Genomic DNA, 22139 nt, shown 5'->3' with positions numbered 1-22139 from the left:
ATATCATGTACACTTATTGTGGGCATTAATGAGTCTTGCATATCTAATGATTATTTACCCAATCTTTAAGTTTATTCTTACCCTAGTTCAAGGATCCACAAAAATTGTAATCTTTAAGATGATCCACATTGTGCTTTTATTTACTTCTTTGTTATTATTTATTGGTATAAATGTTACAATTGTATGTAAATACCATACTTTAATAAACTCTTTTAGGTTAACCACATATGATGGTATACTATTGTTACATGAAAGTTTCTTAATATTAGTTGAAATGTTTAATATTAAGGTACTATGGTCTGAGAATGTAGACAATATTATTTTAAAACTGTTTAATTTAGAGGTTAAGTAATCTGAGATCAGGAATTTGTTACTTCTTGATTAAGTGTCAAATGCACAGGAGTAATGTGAAAAGTCTAGTGAGTTTTTATCTGTTAATGAAAATATATCTTTGTAAACTATTACGTGAATCAATTCTTAGTGCTTTATCCAAGGCAAACAGTCTTGGTTCTTTAACTGCAGTTGTCCCTGATATACAACTGAAACCTCCCCTATAATTGGACTATTTTTCATGTTAGTTTTAACTCCCATTCCAAAAACCAATATAAGTTAGCAAGGGTCCATATCCTATTGTTGTACTGTAATGCCACCATAGTGAATGTACTTTTTTGATTTTCATTTTTATGAAAGATCTTGGGCCTTATTACACTTCTCGTTTACATAATCATTGTTTTTCTTCTTCTGCTCTTAAATGAAGCATGAGTCATGCCATCATATATGGACGGAATCCATGTATCTCTGTCTAACTGACTGAAACAGGTTTCTTGTAGAAGAATACTTTAGGGGTTATTAATACTGAAGAAAGTATTCCCTTTTTAATGTTGTTTAAACCATTGATATTCAAGGACATAAGGATTAACTCCCTGTTAATTATTTTTATGGAAGCTTTACTAATATTATTCTTTTGTAGTTCTGTAATAATTTAATGGAATTATGGGAATTTACCAATCCATCATCCATGTCAGAAGATAATTTTCATTATACCTATATGGACTGTCTTGACATAACCATAAATGGTAATAGACATAAAAGTAATACAAGGAGTAGGAAACAGAGAATAAAATAAAATATCTAAATACAGAATCTACCATTATTCTTATTGTGAAGGCTGCCAGCCTAGCCAGATAGAATTTTATAGATAATTCTATAATTTGTAAATATGATTGTAAGACGCACGTTTTTTGTCTTAAATGGAAAAAAAAACTGTTGTTAGATGTGGGACTGAAAAAAATGTAACAGTACACTCTACTGGCAGAAAGCCGACCAAGTAAAGCATGTTGTGACCCTTTGATCTAAAGTCGGCTCCGGCCTGTCTAGGTGAAGACATTTGTTCTATTGTTTTAACCAAGAGTTAAATTGCTAGATTTAAACATGCAAATGTATTTTTATTGCTCTGCTTCTTGACCAGCTGCAAGATAACAAAAGGAGATGTTAAGAATGTAAATGCAGTTTCTGTTAGCCTGGGAACCCAGGAAAGTGTAAAGAATGATGAAATGGGAACCAGGAATGTGATTTTAAAAACGAGGGCATTAGGCATTTTTGTCTCGACCATCCAACTCACAGCACTGTCTTGCTCTATAAGTAAGTTTATCTTAGACTTGTGTTTTCTCTTAGAAATAGCTAGAAACTAGAAAGATTAGACTAAGTGTTTTTCTGTGATTTTTAGAACTGTACTACTGAATTATTTTAAGTATTTCTCTGTGATCTCTGAACTCTTGACTAGCACTGTAAGAAGTATTGTCTTGTGTTTTTATTATTTATTATTAAATATTTTAAAACCTTTCAACTGTAGCTGTTTTATGTAGAGATAATTTAAGCTTGGTGGTGGCAGTGATTTCTACAGTATAGTCTGGGTAAAAGGGGCACAGCTGGAGAACCTGTGCCAGCCTTCCCCAGAAGTGTCTGTTTGGTTGTATAAACTCATCTCAAAGTGTGTGTGTGTGAGCTACTTGGGCAGGGACACAAAGCACTGGTTGGGCAGAGAGGGTGCTGGAGATGTTAGCTTGCCCAGCTGGCTGAGATCTGGACCCTATAGCTGTGTCAGTGGGGAGTCTTATTGGGGACCTGGAGAGCAAGGTAGAGACCATCCTCAGACTGACTGTGATCTCTGTGTGCTCTTAAGGGAAATTGCACTTTACTGTGTGTATTTGTTATCATTTCCTCCTATATGAGATGCCCCTCACTGGTATTAGTGGTGAGGATTGAGGCTCCTTGATTGCTGGGCCAAGGCACAGGTGTCACACCTATTTTAAATGGACCCATCCAATTAAACTACCCTTTATGTTTCCTAATTATTACGGCTTTCTAGGTTCAAATTATTAGTACAAAATCAAAATGTGTCTAGGGGATCTGCAGTGAGCATTCCAACTGATATGTGTTTGCATTTTGTATAGTAAAATCACCTCAAAATGCAGCATATTACTGTAGTAAGTTTCCTATATCAAATATAAATATAACAGATGAAAGTGTAATAATCATCATTTTCACAAGTATCGTGTAACATATGGTGTAACATTAAATAGTGGTAAAATGTACTATCGGTTTATAACAAATCAGAACAAATATTCTTTAGTACGAATATCAGTGTCATAAGATGATTTTTCTATCAGTCATAAATAACACAATATGGGGTTACTTGTTTCTTTTTTCTCTCTTATTTATGTTAGTGAACTCTTAATTCTAGACATACTTAGAAACAGCTTGAAGTGTTAACTGATTCTAAGATCTAAGATATAATGTCATACACTAAACACAATTACAAGGTATTAACGTTTATTTATCTCTGATGCTATATATTTGATGTCAAATTATTATGAATTTATTCTAATGAGAAATCCAGATAGCAGTAAGTGAAAATTCTAGTCTGATTTATACAAAATTTGTTATATACTAAAAGGACTAAGATGAACTAAAAGATAAAGAAAAAGGAAACTTTAATGCAGAAGAACTACCAGTGAATTAAGATATCATAATAAGTTATATAATAACCAATCAAAACACTCCTGTGGGACCAATGCATCAAAATTAAACAAAGTGTCTATATTTAGGGTCATAATATATGCAAATAAAATCTTTATTAGTATATGTGCACACGTATATATGCAAATGTACACACATGTAAATTCATATTATTTATTCTCCTGTCCTCACGTAATGCTTTTAATCTGTCACTTATTTTCTTATGTGAAGTAAAACTGAAATATTCAAAATGTACTTAGCAGAACATTAAATTTCTCTGGTCTCTTTCTGGACACTGGAACATCAAGACTGCTGCCATTCATACCCTCTAGTGATGGCAACAGACTCCAAAAAAAATCATACTCCCCCTACCCATAACCCCCTGTTGCTTTCTCCGGATCAAGTTTGCCCTCATTTAGTTGTGCAGCTGTGTATCCCAAAGTAAAGGAAGAAAAGAAATCTTAAATGCAAGACTGCTCAGAAACCCTTCAGAGAATGAGAACTTGGAGGTGGAAGGCAGGTGGGTTGCTCCCATGAACAGACAGCATTTCCGTAAATCTGTATATCTTATCAGGGACTGTACAACAAAGGGAAGGATGGTTTTCTGAGCAACAGACTGCAGCACATATTTTTGCAGTAATGTAGTGCACACTGGTACCTCTGTTAAAGTGATTTATCTGTAAGTATGCTACATTACTTGGGGCAACAGATGTGCATGAGACATTAAGGCTTCCTAGAACATACTTCTCATATAGCTATAAATCATATACAAGACTACACAAAATCACACACTCCCTTAAAATAAATGTCTCAAAGTTTTGCAAATTTTGGCAAAAAATGTTTTAGAATATTACAACTAAATGAAACCTTCTGCTGCCCATTCAAAGGACTTCAAAAGTAGTGCCTTTTGGGGGTGGCATTTAATGTTTAGCAGCTTCTCAAGTCAAAGCTTTACTTCCTGAAATGGACTCTAAAGAAGGGGCAAGTGAAGAACCATGAAGTCTGTAGCACAGATCCTTCTGTATCTCCTAAATGTCTCCTTTCATTTGGAGCCCAGTGAACCCAGATTAGTTCCTCCTCCTCTAGCTCAGTACCTGACAAATGATCATCATGAAAGACAACTGTGGATGACTAACTGTCACAGAGAAAAGGTCTTGAATGGGTAACTTTTTTAATGTCTAAGGCACCATGAGTTATAGAGGTACTAACTGATTACTTTTCAATAAAGGACTAGTCAAGAAATCTCCATCAGAAGGACTCCTTCTCACAAGTTTCAGCTTAACTGAGTACAAGTCAGACAACCTTCAGGTTGATTACATTTTCACTATTGGACAGCGCCCACTGTTGTCATTGCTACTCAATAAATGAATTGTAGATGACTTCAGACTATCCTCTGTATTCCTTATACGATTATCCTCACAGAAATACCTGTTTGTGGTTATAGATACAATTGCAGGCAAGGACTTAGGTGCACCCAACATAAAAGACAAATCTAAAACTTGTATTTCTGTTATATATAGGATCATAGGTTACTAGGCTAATGGCCATGGGGCCCTTACAAGCCTAGCCAAGACTTTATCCCCAAAAAAGAAACCTCAATCAGCACCTGTTGTCCCTGTCAATGAGAGACAAAGATGGAACCCCTGGGACAAATTTATGGTTTCCCATCCACTCATCAAAGTTGCGCTTGAAGAGGGTCAGTGAGGTCCTCTGTTTGACATGTATGGGAAATCTATTCCAGAGACAGGGAGACAAACCTGTCTCTCCAGCAGGTTTTGTTGATGTCACATATTAGATTTAGGCCTATCGAGTGGATAATGCGCGAGGAGTTAGACTTACAGATATGGAGCATCTCTAGTAGGGCAGGGTCCAATATTGCCTTGCAGGCGAGACAGATCACCTCTGAGCAATCTGCATGATACTGAGTAAAGTGATAGTGATTTAAGAATGTGCACATAGGATAGGTGTTGGATGTCATGAATCCTCTTTGTGAGGTATTTCTGTGGCCTTTCCAGCTGGTGCAGGTGTTTGGAGAGGACATACCAAACAGGGCGTTATACTCAATTATAAGTCTAATAAGGGAGGAGTACAGAGAGCTAATAACCTCCATATTTCTGTTTGCAATCCCTTTACTTATGAGATGAACCAAGTAAAAGGCTCTTCTGACCACCGCCGCCACACGATGGTTGAATGTGAGATTGTTGTCAACCTGACTACCCAGGTCTCTCACCACAGGTTGTGTGCTTAGGGGGTTGCCATTGATGTGTTTTTGCCGAATGGTACGATAATGCATTTTAATTGCGTTTAACTTAAGGTCATGACTTTGGCATCAGTTATTTGTAGCTGTGAGACCCTCTTGCAGTACGTTAACATCAACTGGGGAGTCAGTGACAGCACCCAACTTACTGTCATCCACAAACTTGGTCAGCCACAGGCCCTTTGTCTTTGCCTGGACCACTGACAAGTATATAGGTTCACGGGTTGGTACTAGGCTATTGGCCCTAGGGCCTATACAAGCCTATCCATAACAATTCCCTGGATATTTCTTCCCACAATATTTACTTCCCTGGACCCCTGTCTAGCAAGGCAACTGATGTGATCCCTGGGGTGAATTTCCTATCTCCCATCCAATCATCAAGGTTCCTTTTGAAGAGGGCCAAGGAGGTGCTCTGCTTGACATGTATGGGCAGTCTATTCCAGAGTATGGGGAGTCTCTGGGTCAGGAACCTATCTCTCCAGCATGTTTTGTTCATTGTGATGACAAGGTTTAGATCCCTGGAGTGTGTGGCTCTGAGAGATTAGGATTTCTTTAAGTGGAGCATGTCCAACAGCTCAGGGTTTGACATGGCCTTGTATGTTAAGCAGAGAATGCCTCTGAGTACACGATATGCCACAGAGTATAGCTTTAGTTTTTTAGGTGGTCAGCATAGGGCATCTGCTTTAGGCCTGTCATGCTTTTAGTGAGGTATTTCTGCGGCCTTTCAAGCTGTTGCAGATGTCTTGTGAGGTACATACCAAATGGGGCGTTGAGTACAGTGGGACAATGACCTCCTTTTTTCTGGATGAAAAGCCCTTAGTGATGAGGTGTGCCACATAGAAGGATTTCCTGACTGTTGTGGCGATGCGGTTATCGAAGGTGAGACCACTGTCCACCTAAGTCCCTAAGACTCTCATCACACTTTCGGTGTTTAGTGTACTGCCACCTATGTGGTAATTCATGGGTACATGTTTTTTCCCAAAGGGGATAACTATACATTTCTTGGCATTAAGCTTGGTACCATGGCTCTGGTACCAAGCATCTGTTTCTGTAAGGTCCTTTTGTAGAATATCCACATCCTTTGGGGATTCAATAATGGCTCCCAGTTTGCAGTCATCTGTGAACTTTGTTAGCTAGAGTCCCTTAGTGTTGGCCTGTACTTCAGAGAAGTAGATGCCAAACAAGAGCGGTCCCAGGACTGAACCCTGAGGTACTCCACTTGTCACTTGTCTAGAGCTGGATTTGTAATCGGCTACTTTTACAGTCTGTGCTCTGTCAGTAAGCCTGTTGGCAACCCATCGAGTGATGTTGGGATTTATGCCCAGCTTAGTAAGTTTATCTATGATTCCAGATTGGGGGATGGTGTCGAAGGCCTTGGCAAGGTCCAGATAGGCTGTGTGGACAGCCTTACCCTCCACAGCTTTAGAGACTGATTCAAAGAAGTCAATCAGATTCAGCAGACAAGATCGTCTCCAAACTGGGTGGGGTCCAGTGTTTGAAGGCTGCCCATGTCTTTGTTTATAAGTTCCATGATAATGCGTTCCATGCCCTTGCAGATCAGGCTCGTCAGACTGATGGGACAGTAGTTGCCGGGATCCAAGGTGGATCCCCCCCTTGTGGAGTGGGATAACTGTAGCTGTGCGCCACTCAGTGGGCATGAAGCCTGAGGTGAGGCTATGATTAAACATGACACTTAGGTGAGTTGCCAGTTCATTTTTTAGTTCATGCAGTACACAGCCTGTGATGTCATCTGGTCCCATGGATGCTGTATTCTTAGCTTTGGAGAGTGCAGTTTCTACCTGTGTGGCCATGATTACTGGAATTTGGCAACCTTTTGGTATTGAGATGGGCCCTTTAGGGGGTGATAGGGGGGTGAAGTTGGCACTAAATAGATCTGCCAGGATATTGGCAATATCCTTGGGATCAGTATATTTAATGCCATTCTGTTGTAGCTCAGAGCATATCTGAGCATTGCCATTTAGATTCTTGACATAACTATAGAATGAATTGTGGCTGTCTTTGGAATCTTTGGCAATTTTATTTTCGTAACTAGCTTTGGAGGATTTTATGAGAGATCACATCTTCTTACTGAGGCTGTTAAGGGAGTTTTTTGCATCCTGGGATTTTCTTCTTTTCTGCAACAGTTTCTTTCATCTGTTGTATAGTTTGTTTATGGCAGGGGACCAACAGATTGGCTTCCTTTTTATGGAGGAGAGTATCTTGGTTCTATTTGGGATGGCACGATTCATGCACGAGTGGATGTGCTCGTACAGTGCCTTAGTGTAGGATTCAGCAGTCGAACTTTCAGCTTCCGTCGGCATGGGTGTCATGAAGTTTTTCACTTCTGACTTGAGTAGATGAAGTTGGCTTTGGAGAAGTTTTTATGGAGGTTTCCTTACTGGGGGGGTGGGGGTGGGATGTGGATGTCAAGGGTGATTTGCTTATGGTCAAACCTGATCAATGAGGGACTGACCACTGGTGTGGAGCATCTATCTCCCATGTTGGTAATGACCACCTCTAGGATATTAGAGCCCCTGGTGGGACAATGGATTAGTTGATCCAGGGTGTTGGAATTTATGAATTCCAAAAACCGTTGGGAAAAGGTGTTGGTACCTGAGTAGTTTTCCCAGTTAATGGCAGGGTAGTTGAAATCACCCAGTATTAGGGTGTTTGGTTGTATCTTAATATTTTCCAGTATGTTTAGAAAGGTGTAGTGAGAATCTTGGGGCATGGTGGGGGATCAAGCTACAATTTGGATTGCAGTCTTACCTAGTGTTAGTTGCACCTGGAGAATTTCAGACGCATTGTGTTAGGCAACTAGCCTGGAAGTGTGAATATCCTTAGTGAATATGGACACTCCTCCACCTTTAGTGTTTCGGTCTTGGTTTGGTGGCCGAAAAGTGTGGTATGAGTTGTAGCCCGGTATTGCAGGGGTACTCTCTGGAGCCTTGAACCAGGTCTCAGTTACTGCACAGATATCGATGTTCTCCATTTTTAGGAGTGCCTCGAGAGAGTGCATTTTGAGGTTTAGACTTCTAGCATTGAGTAGCATTACCTTCAGATTTTGCATGCTTGTATCTGTTACGGTGGTGGGTTTGTCCTTTGAACCTTGCCTAAAAAATGCACTATAGGGGTGGCAAGAGCTTTAGCCAGTAACCTGAATCCCAGGGGTGACAGGTGCAGACCATCTCTGGCAAAGCATCGTGGTCTCTCGATCATGTCGTCCCAGGCAGATAGATACTGGATCCCCTTTGAATGACAGCAGATGCTTAGCCAATTGCTGAAGTCAATTATTTTGTCCTTATACTGTGGTATCATTCTGGGCGAAGGTAGGATGCTACTCAGGGCTAGGGTCATACCCGCCTGGGCCACATGATCTGACAGCTCTTCTATGTCTCTTTTCATGTAGTCCAGGGAGGTACGTCTCAAGTCATTCACTCCAACATGGACAACGACAGATTCGTATTTGTTCTTGTTGTGGAGTGACTTGACTGCATGCGTTATGTGGCGGATCCTGGCACCCGACAGGCAGCTGACTGTAATTTTCTCCTTGTTCAGCCTGGTGAGTGGGACATCAGTGTGCCTGACTATAGAGTCACCTATGATTAAAGTGTTGGGTACGTTGTCTTGCCTTAGGGGCTGTTGTTAGGTGGCACACTGATGTTGTGAGCTATGTGTCACTTTGGTTGTGAATGATGTTTGTTTGCGTTTCAGCTTCAGAGGTCCTTGTTGCTTGCACAGGTTAATGCTAAGGGCCTCCGCATATGTGGGTTTAGTGTTGCTATGTGTGGGTGTTGATGGTGTGGGTTTTGAAGGGCTATGTGTTGCTTGAGGTGTAGTGCAGGTGTTAACCTTCTCTTCTTGACTGTTTGGCACAATCTTGGCTGGAGAGAGCTTTGCTTCCAGTTTGGCTATATAAGTGCATCTCTCGCAGGTTGTAGTGTTGGCTGGTAGGAGGAGAGGGTTGTCTGTGTACCTGAGGCAGTTGCTGCATTGCCCCAGTATGCCAGATTCACCAGATGGACAGGAGAAATCACCGGAAGCTGACCCTTGGACATGCCTGTTTAGGTGCTTTTTTGTAAAGTACAAGAGCTGTTTCCACTGCAGTGGTGGTGCTGCGGTAGCGTTGTCACCTCACAGTAAGACGTTGTCCTGTTTGATTCTCAGCTAGAGCATCTTCTGTGTGGAGACATGCGTGAATGGGCAGACCTTCTTTGAAGGTTGTGCGTCAGGGCCGGCAACTCGGCACGTAAAAATCTACTGCCATTCATTAGCGGATCGGAGTTCCGCTGTGGCGACCCCTAACTGGGAAAAGCCGAAAGACACAACAAGAGCTGTTTTCCCTTACCTTTGCAAGGTACTTTGCAATTATAGGCTGTTTAGTGCCTACGATTAATTTCTCCTTATTAACAAGGAGAGTTGAGTGCTTGTATCAGTTTAAGGCTTCCTATTGCTTTCCAGCAGGTTCTAGAGCAAGTGCTAGTCACAGGGGTTGAGATTATAGTGCTACTTCTGAGAAATCAGCTAGTTCTAAGGAAAAATTTGAAGAGCAGACTTTCTGGCACCTGGAATAGTTTAACCGTAGCCCTGCAGTGCTGCATGATGTGAAAAATGAGCAAACACACGTGTTTTTAAGCCAGAAAGTTGAAAGGGATAGAAATCAGCCCAAAATGGCTAAAATTACAATTTCAGAGCTGGAAACCACTCCTCTAGTGTTAGATAGGCAGTACAATGCTCACCACTCCCACTGGTAAGCAGTAGGATTTCCCTCTACCACAGCAAGGTCTGGATAGCGCTGAACACAGAAAATAAAGTCCTGAAACCAGCAAAGCCTGGGATCTGGACTATACTAGCTAGGAAAGGCGGGAACGAGCAAACAAGGCAGTATTTTTTTTTTGGTTAAAACAGGCTAAACAATGCAATAATGCACTAAATAAACACAGAAAAGGCTAACACACTTGAGTGTGTAGCCCTAAACAGTAAATACAATTAAAACTCTACAAAATCAGCAATTTAAAACTTTTTAAATGAAGCAAGGCAAGTGCACAACTGAAAAATGATTTAACAGGCAGTAATACAGTAGAATAAGTAGCTAGTCTACATATAGGTTCATAGGTAGGTACTAGGCTATCGGCCCTGGGGCCTATACAAGTCCAGCCAAAAAGGTACCCTGGCTTTTGCCACTCAAGAAAATTATTCTCCTGTGCCACTGTCGAGCAGAACCACAGAGGTAATCCCCGGGGTGAATTTCCTATTTCCCATCCAATCATCAAGATCAAGATATACAGAAAAGTCTATATATACAGAAAAGCAGCTAAAACACACAAACAATTCAGATGCAGTGCAACCTAGAGCACTTGAGTTGTAGCAATATTAAGGCAAATACAGTTTTAATAAATGCACTAAAATACACTCTATATTTCCAAAATGTTTGAGAAGCACAGTCAGAACACAAGGATATTCAGACAATTTTTTTTTTAAGAAAGGGAGAAAGGAGGAACAGAAGGAAAGAAACTAAGTGGGTTGGCCTTCTCAGATGTTCCCTCTGTATTAGGTAGAATGAGCTAATGACACTACACTGGGAGGAGTGTCCAAAATCAAATTTAGAGTAGGGGTGGGCAACTGCAAGGCCAGCAGGTATAAAGACAAAATGCAAATAGAGAGGGAGGGTGGTAAAAAACACTACAGAAATGTTAATCACAAGTGATTCAATAGCTATGAAATACAGTACAAGTATGCAGTATACAATAAAATTGCTATAAATATCTAAAATAAGCAATAACTACTACAAATAAGCAAAAAACAGGCTACGTATTGCTATATATCACAGATCAGCTCCTCCTCCTCCTCAGATAGCTCTGTGTGTAATAGCTGAAACACTCAAGTTAACTTCTTAACAGAAAAATGCCAAACAGTAGGGGTCCCAGGACAGATCCCTGGGGAGCACCACTAGTGACAGGTCTGCTGTTGGAGGTGCCGGCACCTATTTTGACCCTGTGGGTCCTATCTGTGAGCCAGCTGGCCACCCATCTGACTAGATAGGGATTAACACCAAGTTGTGTTAGCTTTTCGATGATGCCCGAGTCGGGGATTGTGTCAAAGGCCTTGGCCAGGTCAAGGTAAGCTGTATGTACTGACTTTCCCTCATCCAGGGCCTTGGTGACAGTCTCAAAGAAGTCAACTAGGTTCAATAGGCAAGATCTGTCCCTGATGAAATCGAACTGGTGGGGTTGAGTGCTTGGAGACTGCCTATGTCCATGTTTATGAGATCCATAATAATATGCTCCATGACTTTACAGATCAGACTTGTCAAGCTGATGGGGCGATAGTTTCCCAGGTCAGTAGTGGCAACACCTTTGTGCAAGGGGATGACAATGGTAGTTCTCTACTCTGCTAGAATGAAGCCTGTAATTAGGCTGTGATTGAATTGGGTGGTCAATGGCGAAGCTAGTTCTTGCTGGAGATGGTGCAGAATACAGCCTGGAATGCTATCAGGTCTCATGGAAGCTATGTTCTTTTCCTTGGATAGGGCCTTTAACATTTGATCTACACAGATGTGAAGTGTAGGACAAGTATCTGGGATGTCAACTTGGCCTTTGGGGAGCGTTAAGTGGGTGAAGTTTGCACTGAACCTATCAGCTAGCAGGTTGGCTAAGTCAGCAGGATCAGTGTAAGTGGTACCATTAAGTACTAGTTCGGCACAAACTTGGGCTTTGCCATGGAGGTTCTTAACGTAACTGAAGAAGGACTTGTAGTTTCCCTTTGTTTTGGAGGCTAGTTTCAACTCATAATTGGCTTTGGAGTTTTTCACTAGTGACCTAATTTGCTTGTTGAGGCGGAGGACGGAGTTTTTTCGATTTGGAAATTGTTCCTTTTTACCCTTGGACAACAGTTTCTTCCTTTTGTCGTAAAGCCTGTTAATAGAGGCTGTCCATCAGAGAGGTTTGTGTTTCCTTGAGGAGCAGATTTTAGTTCTGTTGGGTATGGCTGAGTCCATGCAGTTGTAAAGGTGCTTGTATACTGCACTGGCGTACTGTTCAGCATAGTTGTCTGCGTCATCTGAGGGGGGGAGGTGGTGTGAAGCTGCTGGTACCCTCCCTTAGGAGGTTGTAGTCAGCTTTTGAGAAGTTTTTTAGCCTGGTTATGGCTGGGGAGGGTTTGGGTGAGATAGAAACTTCAAATAAGACAGATAGATGATCTGATCTCACCAGGGAAGAACATACTATGGGTATGGTGCAGCGGTCACCCATGTTGATGAGAACCAAGTCCAGTATGTTATCAACCCTTGTGGAGGATGAAACCAGCCTTTCTAGTGCATTAGAATTGATGAAGTCAAGGAATCGTTGGGTGAGTGCATTAGTGCAGGAACAGTTCACCCAGTCTATGGCGGGGTAGTTGAAGTCACCAAGGATCAGGGTATATCTTGATGGAGTCAAGTAGGTCCAGGTAGGAGGTGTGGGTGTCCTGAGACATGGAGGAGGGTCTACAGCTGGCTATAACTTGGATGGGTGTCTTGCCAACTGTCAGATGCACCTGGAGTAATTCCAGTGTGTCATGCTGGTAGACCAGTCTCGAGGTGTGCCTCCATAATCCTAAAACTGACAGTTATATATTTTTTCCTCCCACTTGAAAATTCCGAGTAATTCCAACTGGTTTCTTTCTGCTTACCTAACTAAAATATATGTATCAGAAGCTTTGCATTTTTAAGCTTCCCATCTTAAAAAAAAGTGATGCTAATGTAGATATAGGACTCCTAACACTGCAAAAGACTGTCTGGGAGAAAAGCATGCATTTGTTTTATCCTTCTGGACAATTCTCCAATCACTGGCAGTTTGTTTTTTTTTTTTTTTTTTTTTTTTAAAAACAACATACTACAGTTTCAGAAATAACTAAGAAAAGGGGGCTGTCACTCTTCCATAATGGAATGGTTGATGGACTTGCAATTTGGGGCTGGGAGCAGCTGATATTGGAGGACATTCTGGTACACTGTCATTTAATAATTGTAGTACTTTAACACAGTAACTGCTTGCTGAATGGTTCCAATGAGGATTGTCCAGAATTGGAAAGGATGTACTTCCGCCTCAGAAGGGCAGAACCTCATGTGTAATGGCTGGGTTGATGGTGAAAAACAATATAATATCTAGCATGTTAATGAGGCAAAACTAATATCTGGACTTCAGGGGACACTAAACCATTAGCATACTGAATCTCTTGCACTAGATTAAACTGCTGAAGTCCTTCAGTCCTTTTGATTATCTTAAATGGATGGGTCTTGACTGGCTTAATAGCCTTTTTGTCTAGGACTGCCTAGTCCTCCTGACAGATCAGTGGGAAGGATGATGAGTGAAGCAAAATAAATGAGCTTTAGAAGATGAATGGGCTACATGTCTCAAGTTAGAGGTGTATGTGTGTTAGTATGAAAAAGGTAATCTTCACCTATTTCCTGTGCATTCTGGCAAAGTAATCAAGCTATCCTTTTGAGACACTGCTGCTTGCTAGACTGGGTTTAGGGTTTCTTATCATGGTGCTGACCAGCCACTGTGTTTTAAATGGCTTTGCTTCTGCTTGGGAACTTGGGTGCTAGGACTAAGGTGGCGGACTGATTTCCTTAAGGGGTAAAATGGAGTTACCCTTTTGTTTTTGGAGGGTAGTTGAAACATTGTTTTTCTTTAAATTCTGCTGATTCCTCCTTGACTTGGTGGGCAGGGGGAGGGAGAGTAAAAATGAGGGGTTTACAAGATTATGCTAAACAATTCCAGATATTCCTAAAATGTGTAGCCAGAAATAATGAAGAAGAAATGACTGCAAACGTTGCTGACATAGTCTGCATAGGAGCAGTTCCCTTTTTTCCTAACAAGTGCTCTTATTAGAGAAACTCAAGCACAGTGTTTTGTAATAGGGCTTATCCATTTTGAAGATGAAGAATAAATAAGGGCAGATATCTATTTCTAAAGATTTATCATAGGAAGCAGTTGCTGCGGGGAGTTCAGACACTTGCTCCTCCCACACATAAAACATTTCTTTCAAACAAAACATAAGTTCTTGCACAGACTTGTGATCATTACTTCATGTAGTTTTTACAAAATGTTTGCAGTTTGTAAAGTGATGCACTCTGTAAGCTCATCACTGTACAGAAAATGAAGTACTTGCTGTAAGCCTTCACAAAGTCTGCCAAGTACTGTAAAAACGTATGTCTCTTACAGAAAACCAAGGAGAGCCTCTGGAATCATTTTATGTTCCTTTTGCATTTTCCTCAGTATTGGATCAAATGGGTCACACATGCATTGACATCAAGCGCCTAGTGTGCATACATGGAATAGCTATACATCTCATTAAATCATTCCTGAATTATTTATCCTGGGAAGTTCACTTGGGTGTGTTGGTATTTTCTGAAATTTCTGCACTTCAGTCTTCAGGTAGAGATAGCTTCTTGCCAGTCTAAAAAATACTTTTAGGGAGACAAGCTCCATTTTGGGTAAACCAATCAAGGTTCAAAAAGACTCTTTCTGGAATGACACTATAAGAGACAGGACAAAACCCTGGGAGAGTCCAAATACTCTATCATCTAGGCCACCATTTATCTAAATCATATCATGTAATCCCATGACTTCAGCTTGAAGAGAGAGAGAGAGATAAGAAAATGTGATGCACGGAAAGCATGCTGGATGACTTAAGCAGCATTCCTATGTAGATGGTAGCATGAAACATGGTGACAAAATGCAATAATGCATGGAACAAATACATGGTAATTACTGCGCTGGATGCAAGAAATAAATAAGCTGCTGGTTAAGTCGGAACTGATGCTTATTCAGAAGGTAGGGCAAAGGGCAGACTAGGGGTACCAAGTACCCAGTATCTTCCATTAAAATTTGTATTTCTTTTTTTTTTTCTTTTTTTCTTTTTTTTTTTAACTATTTTTGTCTCTCGGAGCTGACCATCAGCTGTTGCCAGTCCCTCACTTGGATTGTCAGGTCTTCCAAACTGTCCTACATCCCTTGGACTTACTCTGTCAATGTTCAGTACTGACAAGGAGATCAAAGTGCCCTTGGGCAGTGTTCTACTTCTGCCAAAGGGCACACCTAGTAACACCCTGAGAGTGGGACATGCAATGGGCATCAGAGCTAGACAAGTCCTCATGTCTGCAAGAAGCTAATGCTAGAATGATGGCTCTCCCACACTGTGGCAGCACAATGTGGTTGTTTCCATAGTATTCACCAGTGAATGCAAACCTCCCAAGTGTGCACCTGCACCATGGTCAGGGCTTTATCTCTCCATCCCTCTATACCACTGGTGCAGGCATATTAAAATGTATATTTCTGTGGCTTTAGCAGTATTCTTATATACGTGGGATTACAAAGGGCTGCATAAACAACTGTCCAGTCATGCTTTCTCTGCCTTTTAAAGCTGCTAGAACCAAGTAGGAGGGTGGCCTTTTGCAGCATGGGAGATGGCCAATCCCAAACAAGTAGGTAAACAAAGGTGGTCTTAGGCCTTGTCTGTTATAATGGTTCATGAGCAAATCATCTTGCTTTGTTCATTTTCTTCGGACTATCTGCAAGCTTTCTTCCAGAATGTACCTTTCAACTGTCCAGATTTTCTCCTTCTCATATTTTTGGTTTGTTCCTCATAATACCTGTGTTTTTTCTGGCACACCTGTGAACAGTGAATTCACTAAATAACAACAAACATCAGAGTTTTAGACTTCATGCTCATGAGAATATGTGTGCTAATACCAAATCTATTACTCTAGCAACTTTCTATAGTTATAAGAGCAATATTTAAAATCTGTCCCTATTTTTGGGACATTTGTCTTACCATTAGGTTTTGCTTTGTACAGATTTCTTGTGCTAACAGGTTGAGAAATATGTTCCAGAACAGTTTTCATAAATCTACTGAATCACATACACAGAAGCCGAATAACTTAAAGCTTAAAGAAATCTGTGGTTAAGTATGCAGGGCTCTGATAAAAATTGTGAGCCTTGCTAGCCTCCCTTACACCCAGCCTACATAGCTGTACACTACTTTAGTATGTTTAATACTCCTGGACCTTGTTGAGGACTTAACAAGCTTCTTCCAACTCTCCAGATCATCACCTAAATAAATATTTAAGTAATCTGACACTCTTCATGCCACAGATGAATAATGTTCTTTGCAGAGCAGTAACTGCCATACATAGCTCTCAACTGTCCAGATTTTTGCCTAATATTTTTGCTCTGTTATTCATAAAATTTGTGGTTTTCTGACAAATAATTCAGGATGGAAGTCACTAAATAATGACAGATATTTGAGTTTCAGTCTTCACATCCTTCAGAAAAATGCATGCTAACAAAACCTTGTATTCTGTCACCTTTAAGTGCTATATTTAAAATCCGTCCCTATCTTTATGCATTTTTCTCCCCATTATTTTTGTATTTGTCCATATTTTTTTGGCTAAGATATTGAGAGGTATACTGCCAGCCATTGTGGAGAGGTTACTGCTGCTTACTTTAGTGAGGTACATAAATAGAGAAAAATGCCTTTTATCTGACTTCCATTATATGAGCTTGTATGCATGTATGTAGTGAAATCGAAACACTTCTTAAAAGGAATTTTTTGCTGTTATTACTTTATTACTTCATGTGTTTGCTTCCTGTAGTTTAAATTTTCTTAATTCTACTAAGAATCAAAATTCAGTTTTCTGCACACCCAGTACACAAGAATGACCAAGCCATGGGGACACACAAAAAGGTTGGATTGCCTCTCTCCATCTACTAATGATATCATTCATTATAAAAAAAATGTTAACCTGGTAAGCCCACCAGACATAAAGACCATTTTCCTTTACAGGGGTGACCTGGAAACAGTGTCTCCTTAACTGACTTTCTCAGAGTCACACAGCAAGCAAATGAAGGCTGTGGGAATCAAACCCAAGACTACTGTATGGTCTAGGTCTATCAGCACATATTCCCAAACTTTTGCACTGAACTGCCACTGCAGCTTTCTCTTATCAGTTACTGGCATCCTCAAAGTCAGGGTCACAAGGGAACCAAAGCCTATCCTGGCACTCATTGAGTGCAAGTCAGGGAAATTTATCCTGGATGGGGCACCAGCCCATAACGGGATGCACACAGACACACAGACACACACACACACACACACACACACACACACACACACACACACACACACACACACAATGCACATCTGCAGGCAAGTTGAAAGATTTTTCTCCTTTTTGGCTTCCCCAAAGCTGTCCATTAGCTCTTTTCAGTGTCTTTCCATCTGCTGGGTCTAAAAAAATCCAGTTGGACTTATCCTAACTGACTCTGACCATGTTCAAGGGCAGTGAGCTGACCGAGGCAACTAGGGGCAGTATCGTACTGCTGCTAAAGGAGTATTTTCCTTTAAGGCTTAATTCTCACCTCCATGCACATTTACACCATCCAAGGAGATGGCACATCATGATCCCTGCCCCCCCAGTGAAGACAACACTCTTCAGATGTCCCAGCCTCTACCAGGGACTGACCTCAGAGGTGTGCGAGAAAGTGTACCCCCCACCGGGATGGGCACACCCATCATCATTTCCTTTGCTGTCAAAGTTGCTAATCAAACTTGGATCAACTAGGCTATAATCAAGGCTTTGTCCCTGTATGCCATCAACACAATTTAGGCAATCTGAAACACTGAGACTTCACCCACAACATATCTTTGAGATACTGGTGGAAACTGGAGCATCAACTGAAATAGTGAGGATGTACAGACTCCGCATAGAAGCCACCCCAGAGGAAAAGCAACTGGGCAGTTAAAATGCTACAGCAGTGACTATATGTTAAGGAAGGAAGAAAAGTAAGTGATACAAATTGCCAACTCAGTCCTAATTTTGACAAACTGCTGTGACTCAAGTTTTGTGTTTCAACAATGATTTGAAACAAAATGAGGTATCTACTGCTCCAGTAATCCATTTGCTATTATAAAGAATCTGCAGCATTCCAGAAAAGCTTTCTAAGTCTGCTTGTACACTCCTGTAGCTTAAACACATTAAAGTGTGTGCCAAATGCAGGACATTCCCTATAAAGGATATACTATGCATCCAAAACAACATATTTATTTTCAGATGGAGGAAAAAGCTGGCCTTGAGTGCAATAGTGACAAAAGATGGGACAGAAAGAGTATGTTTGAAGCATACAGGAAAAAAAAAAAGGTTTTATAGATGCTGTACCTGGCCGGGGCACCTGTTTTCCTCCACATACCAATGTGGCCCCCTCTTTAACTCCAGTTTGGCAGTACTCTACAAGCTTGTCCAGGTGTGCTTTGTGATTCTGAGGTCCATGATCAGTCGATCTGTCCAGTGGGTCCCCAATTTTCATCTTCTTCACCTCCTCTACCTATAAGATACCATCAAAACATATATAATGATATGTAAAGAAGGAAAGTTTGTTACCAAATTTAGACAGCGGCAAATGTTCTAGCCCATGTCGTGTAGTATCGTTAGTAATATTCTACAACTTTGGAGTCCTTCTTATGTTAAGCAAACCTGATACAGCAGTTACCTGCATTTATGTTTCTGCATTTTAATACTGTAGATTTAAGCAGTATGTGTAGGTGTGTGTCTGTCTGTGTACATATGTGCATGCATGCATACGTATGTGCACTGGAATTTGATTAAGGTGTCTCTCCTAACTAAGAAGTGATCTTGGTTTGCATGGTGATCTAAGTGCAGCAGCCAACTGACAGCACTGGTTGATAACTACCCCAGCTTTTACTGAAGGGGTTAGAGACTCTGACACTTCCGAATGACTCAGGAAAACTTTAGGACTCTGCAGGTGGGTAGACAACAGAGAAAACTACTCAGTCCTCACACATCCTGGGCATACAGAGATATGCAGCAGCCAACTGACAGCACTGGTTGATAACTACCCCAGCTTTTACTGAAGGGGTTAGAGACTCTGATGCTTCAGAATGACTCAGGAAAAACTTTAGGACTCTGCAGGCGGGTAGACAACAGAGAAAACTACTCAGTCCTCACACATCCTGGGCATACAGAGATATGCACACTGGAAAAGTCTGCACACACAGTGTCAGTGGCTCAACAAGTAGCAGTAGCACACTCACCTTTGGTGCAGAATGCTGTGTTCTATTCCCATGAGGTAGCTCAATTGCTGACACTGCAATGCAGCATGGATGGGGGCAGTGCTGCACTCGTGAATGCATCATTCTTTTGGATGAGACATTAAACCGAGGTCCCATCTGCCTCACTTGGTGGTAGCTCAAGTGGATGTAAAAGATCCCATGACACTTGTCGAAAAGGGTAGGGGTAGTTTATTCATACAAAACATTATTTACATAGAACATTATTTACAGATTTACACAATTCTTATATTAGAACCATACATAAATATATTCTTATACATTAATTATTGCAATCATATTTATCTTATGTTCTCCAGCTTACAAACTTTCATCCTTATTTTCCATACTAGACCTCCACCCCTTTTTCCACAACCACAGACTTTTTGTAATATTATTGGCAATTTCCATTTTTCCATTAAACATATATAATTTTTTCTCACATGGCAAATGACCCATGCAACATAAAACAACTCTTTATCAACTATTTTTATATATCCTCGTTTCTGTTCTTATAAAATCCATAGTCAGTCATGTATCTATCTTACTCGTTTAAATCTTCGAAAAAATATTTGCATAATTTCTCCCATAATTTCAGCACTCTTTTGCATTAAAAAAAAACATGTTCATAGGTGTTTACTAGGTTAACAACAACAAGGGCATTTTTAAGCCTAAATATTCATCCCAACTCTCTGACAAGTTCTGATACCCTTAATAAGTGTAAGCAGGGGTTTGGGAGATGAAACATTTACAAGCAGGGGCCTGGGAGATGAACCATTTACATGTTGCCTGTGTCTATTTGAGACATAGGTGGGAAACCAGGGATGAATTTTCATGGTTTCTTTTTCCCCACAGAATAAACATAGTATTTCATTTTCCTTTTTGAATGGCATGTTTCCTTTTTAAAACTGATGCAAACAGAGATGAAAACAAACTTTTACAAAAAGCCGCTAAAAGCCGACTCTTGGAGAACGCTATATTTATTTTAAACGCTCAATAAACACGTTTTTTCGTCTAACCCAAATGGCTAGACTTCATTTAAATGACACTGTTTTGCTTTTTTTCTGAAGAAGTCTAGCCATTTGGGTTAGACGAAAAACGTGTTTATTGAGCGTTTAAAATAAATATAGCGTTCTCCAAGAGTTATGGCTTTTAGCGGCTATTTGTAAAAGTATGTTTCCTTTTTACTCGTAGTTTATTTATTCACAGTCTCCATAAAACGTTTTGACATTCTACTCTCTTATTACACCTTTTATTTCTTATTTTTATAGCCTTATTTTTTGCTTTTGGTAGGCATTCCCATGGATTAACACAATAATATTGTATTATGCTTTTGTAACATTTTTTCTGTTCTTTTTCCATCTTATTAATCTTTGCCTTCCATGTTTTTATTTTTTCTTGATAATTTTCCATTTCTTCATTTATGCATTCTTTTTCTCTTTTATTTTTCTTCAATATTTCCCAAAATTGTTCATATTTATATTTAAATATTTTTACTACCAACTTTCCATCTCCCTCATTTATCCACGTCAATAGTTTACATAAATTTAAAGAAGCTGCAGATACCACTGAATTTATTAATCCTAGTCCTCCTTTATCTTTATTCATGTAGACAACTCCTCTCTTTACTGGGTTTAATCTAGAACCCAATATAAATGTAAAAATCACTTCCAATAACTTTTCATATATTTTAGGAATCATAAACACACTTGATATATAAGCTGCTTTCCCCATTAATAATGAATCTATCAAGCTAACTTTTTTCCAAAAGATATCCTATATGTTTTCCATACAAAAATTCTTTAATTCTTCTAAGAGTCTTTCCTACTGTAATCCATTTACTTCTCTATCACCAAGTTTGATTCCTAACACTGAAATCTCTTTCATTGTAAATTATACCTCACTTATCTGTACCACATCTCACAATCCTTTCCTTTTTATCCTTATTTTGTGTCATATTTATTTATTTTAACTATTCAGCTATACAAAATATAACTTCCCTTATCCAAATTTTATTTTAGCCATTAGAATGCTATCATCTGCATATGTCAACAACACTGGAATCTCTACTCCTGTTGGCATCTTACACCTTGCATTCTTCATTTTAAAATTCACCGCACTCTCTTGCCTACTATGGACAAATGGCTTAGACTCCTTGGCTGACAACAAAGGCCCTCTGCTGGACTGGGAAGATTGTGCAGAAGTCTGCCTTAGGATTCCTGGTCAGGATCTCACTCCACATTGCTGAGAGTTTATGGAAGGCATACACTTTCTAGAACCAACAGGATGTATTTTTTCTCGTCCTCCTCTAAACATTGAGCTTACCCCCAAGTCACTTTGCTGCCCAAGAAGAGATCCCTAGTGCTCAGTCATTCATTAGAGACAAGGGGCAAGCAGACTGGGAGTTGCTTCATTATCCACAAGGAGGACCTTTTTTTCTCTTTAAGGCTGTACCTTTTCATGTAGGTTCACCAACATCCATGGAATCGGTCTTCAATGGGCAACTGCAATGCATACCCATGCCTCCATATGACATGATCATCTATCCCTGCCTGCATCCAAAATTATGACATGTAGATACCTAGGGCAATCTTGGTTTATGGTTGTATTATTTTCTGTTTTTTTTTTTTTTTTTTTTACTTTTAGTACTTATTGTTAATGCCATTTAAGTTGTACTGTTTGCTGCCAGAATATTTGTGTATTTACAACTGAATGTTGGTTTATCAACTTGCTTGCTTTCTTGTAAGCTGCTTCAATG

The 22139-nt window shown here is 40.1% G+C and overlaps 1 protein-coding gene across 1 annotated transcript in view; it reads right to left on the bottom strand.

Annotated features, from left to right (window-relative positions):
* LOC122807285 (cytosolic 10-formyltetrahydrofolate dehydrogenase) overlaps positions 1-22139 on the bottom strand; it is a 586928-nt gene that overhangs the window by 89044 nt on the left and 475745 nt on the right. Inside the window, exon 20 of the mRNA XM_044078406.1 lies at positions 18474-18639. Coding sequence (XP_043934341.1) covers positions 18474-18639 — 166 coding nt within the window. The remainder of the gene's footprint in view (positions 1-18473; positions 18640-22139) is intronic.

The sequence above is a fragment of the Protopterus annectens genome, chromosome 7.part0, assembly GCF_019279795.1.
Source record: "Protopterus annectens isolate FY-2018-M chromosome 7.part0, PAN1.0, whole genome shotgun sequence".
In the NCBI taxonomy this organism is placed as follows: Eukaryota; Metazoa; Chordata; order Ceratodontiformes; family Protopteridae; genus Protopterus; species Protopterus annectens.
The sequence above is the reverse complement of the archived record's forward strand: the minus strand, read 5'-3'. Positions and strand labels throughout refer to the sequence as shown.